The sequence below is a fragment of the Myotis davidii genome, unplaced genomic scaffold (genome assembly GCF_000327345.1).
Source record: "Myotis davidii unplaced genomic scaffold, ASM32734v1 scaffold399, whole genome shotgun sequence".
NCBI classification, from domain to species: Eukaryota; Metazoa; Chordata; class Mammalia; order Chiroptera; family Vespertilionidae; genus Myotis; species Myotis davidii.
Genome location: NW_006292094.1, coordinates 403,484 through 406,409, shown reverse-complemented (window position 1 = coordinate 406,409; position 2,926 = coordinate 403,484). Strand labels below are relative to the sequence as shown.

The 2,926-nt window shown below is 61.6% G+C and overlaps 1 protein-coding gene across 1 annotated transcript in view; it reads right to left on the bottom strand.

Annotated features, from left to right (window-relative positions):
* Window positions 1-388: 388 nt before the first annotated feature.
* FOXI1 (forkhead box I1) overlaps window positions 389-2,926 on the bottom strand; it is a 2,913-nt gene continuing 375 nt past the window's right edge. The window contains exons 2-3 of the mRNA XM_015565135.1: window positions 2,680-2,926; window positions 389-1,287 (exon numbers count right to left, since the gene is read on the bottom strand). Coding sequence (XP_015420621.1) covers window positions 740-1,287; window positions 2,680-2,926 — 795 coding nt within the window. The 3' untranslated portion in view covers window positions 389-739. The remainder of the gene's footprint in view (window positions 1,288-2,679) is intronic.

Sequence of the window (2,926 nt, the reverse complement as noted above, 5' to 3'; positions counted from 1 at the left end):
ACAAGGAGTGGTCTTTGCGAGGGTTTGTGGGTGGGGGAGCACCAGGTGGGGGCTGGGGGTGCACCACTCCTGTCCCTGCCCTGCGGGAGGTCTCCGGGTCTGGGACAATGGTGCCCCTCTGAGGGTGCATGGCCTGGGCTTCCCGCCCCCAGTGGCGGCGGAAGGAGTGCTGCAGGGAAGCTGGGGCCACAGCATGACTTGGACCAGGATGGCGTGTGCCCGGGGCTGGTGCTAAGTTCTGAAGGACGGCCAGAGGCAGTGGGTATGCTCGTCGCAGCCAGCTTTCACATGGACCTTCACACGGACGCTGCTCAGTCAATCCCTCCACCCCTCCCTCCATTGGCCCCCAAAGTGGGGATCCCCCAGGACCTGACTCTTGGCTCTGCCACTCACCAGTTTGTATGACCCAGTTTTCTCACCTGTAAAATGAGGACCTTCATAGGACCCCCACAAGGTAGCTAGATAGTAAGTGTGGCTAGGCCTTCCGAACCTAGTACGGCTCCAGGCACATAGTAAGTGCTCAACCAAGGGCTGCCTTGGTGACTGTCACTCAGGCACCAGCATTTCCAGTGCCAAGTTGTGGGTGTGTGTCCAGGTATGGGTGACACGGAAGGTTGACACCGGGTTCCGGAAACAGGAGGAATTGCTCTGAGCCTCCTGTGTCTGTCTGGGCAGCTCGGAGGTGTCTGGGCAGCCGGGGGACTCGGGCACGTCCATGTGGCTCAAGGACTGTGCAGTCCTAGACCTCGGTGCCCTCCCGGGGGTAGAGGACGCTGTTCGCGTTGATGCTGTTGTAGAAGTGGGGGCTGAACTGGTTGAGGACGGAGCCTCCGTAGCCCAGAGTGTTGGTGGGCATGGGGTTGGCCCATTCGCTCCCGGCCCCGTGGCCGCCGAGGCTGGTGAGTGGGGTGTAGGAGTTAAAGTTCCCCAAGTTCTGCCCCATCTTGTCAGTGGGCTCGGGACTCAGTCCCGGCGTGGCCACAGGGCGGCTGGCGGGGCTGGCCCCGCTCACGTAGGACGTCATGGAGGAGAGGAAGCCGTTGAGGCATGGGGTGCCCGGGGGCCCCGGGGACGGTCGCTGCTCGGGGGAGCCGGCGGAGCCCGGGGAGGTGCCTTCCAAGATGTCCTGGGCGTCGGCGCTCTTGGGGCTGCCCGCCAGGAGCCCGCTCTCCGTCTTCTCCCCAGGGCCTGAGGAGACGTCCGACTTCCTCTTCCTCTTCCTGCGGAAGTTTCCGTTGTCGAACATCTTCTCACAGTTGGGGTCCAGGGTCCAGTAGTTCCCTTTGCCTGTGCGAACGAAAGCGGGGGAGGTGAGTGGAGAGACGGACGCCGTGCTTTGCTCTGGTTCCTCCCACTGTCAAGTCAAAACACAGGGAACAACCCAGAAAGACAGAGAACAGAAGTCGGAGACTGAGAAGAGAGAAGGGTTCCAACCCCTCACTGCTCAGAGCTCAAAGACAGACAGGCAGGGGCTGTGACCTTGTTCACACAGAATCTCAGAAGTTCAAGTACTGGAGGTAGAATGGGGGGGAGGGTGGGATGAGGGAGAACACTTGGGAAAAAAGGCAGGGCTCCCCCAAAGTCCCGGGCATGGAGTCCAAAGATGGACTTGAGTCTCCACTTTGCTCCTCCCTGACTGAGGGGCTCTGGGCGAGCCTCAGTTTCCTAGTCTGAGAAGTGGGCCTGTTGTACCAGCCCTTCGTCCTCAGGCTGAGTGGAAAGGAAGGTGCTAGGTGTGACTGGGAAGTCCGAGGGCCCCAGGTTAGGTCTGAACTCTGCCTGCCTGTCTGTCTCTGGGCCCGAGGCTACGGCCGGCTATTGAAGGGACACACACTGGCCCCCTTGCTAGTCTCCAGGTGGGTGGAGCTTGTCCCCCTCCCCACACTGTCTCCTGGCTTCCTGCGATGGGGCCAGAGCGGACTTTCATTCTGGGTGAGGAGACGTGAATATTCAGTACGCTACGCTCCCTACATCTCCGCGTTGGAGAAATTCACCATTGAAAGGACAGGTCCGCAGTCTGGTGTCAGAGGCCTGCATTCAGGACACATTCCAGCCAATCCCTCCATCCTGCCGAGCGGGCAGGTGTCTCCCGCCTGCTACTTGCCTTATCTGTAGAATGGGTTTCCTGAAAGCCGCCCCGCAGCGGTGGATGAAAGGAGGTGATGCAATCAGGGCGGCAGCAGAATGCGGCCCTTGGTGGCTGTTCAACAAACGCCCCGTCTCTTCCCAGCAGCCCCAGGACCCCCTGGGTTTCCATTTCAGTCTCTCACCCCCCAAGGACTCATGACGAGCTGCTGCAGGGGGTCCAGGCCCATCAGCCACCACTGCAGACCACGGGGCACCCCCGGGCACCACAGCCTGGGATGCATGACCCCGTGCCCTGGCCACAAGCCTTCGCAGGAGGCACGGTTACCATCCCTGCTTTTCAGGTGGGGAAACTGAGGCTCGGGGATCGAACCAGCCCAAGGTCATGGACTGGGCAGTGGCCCAGCCAGGATGGAAACTCCAAGTTGCCCCCAGGGTCCCGGGTCTCCTTCACCACTGACTCCCCTCAGCACCCCCAGTTCTGGGGGGCACGGTCAGATTTAGAACTTTCCAGAAGGGGATGTGAGGAAGGCAGCGACCCTTCCCTGGGCACCAGGGGCTGCGGATGCAGCGGCCACCACGCCTACACGTTACCTGGGTCGTCCTCGTCGCGGGGCACCTTCTTGAAGCAGTCGTTGAGCGACAGGTTGTGGCGGATGGAGTTCTGCCAGCCGGCCTTGCTCTTGTTGTAGAAGGGGAAGTGGTCGGCCACGTACTGGTAGATCTGGCTGAGGGTGAGGCGCTTGTCGGGCGCCCCGTGGATGGCCATGGCGATGAGGGCCGAGTAGGAGTAGGGTGGCCGCACCAGCTTCATCAGCTCCTCCTGCGACGGGATGGGCAG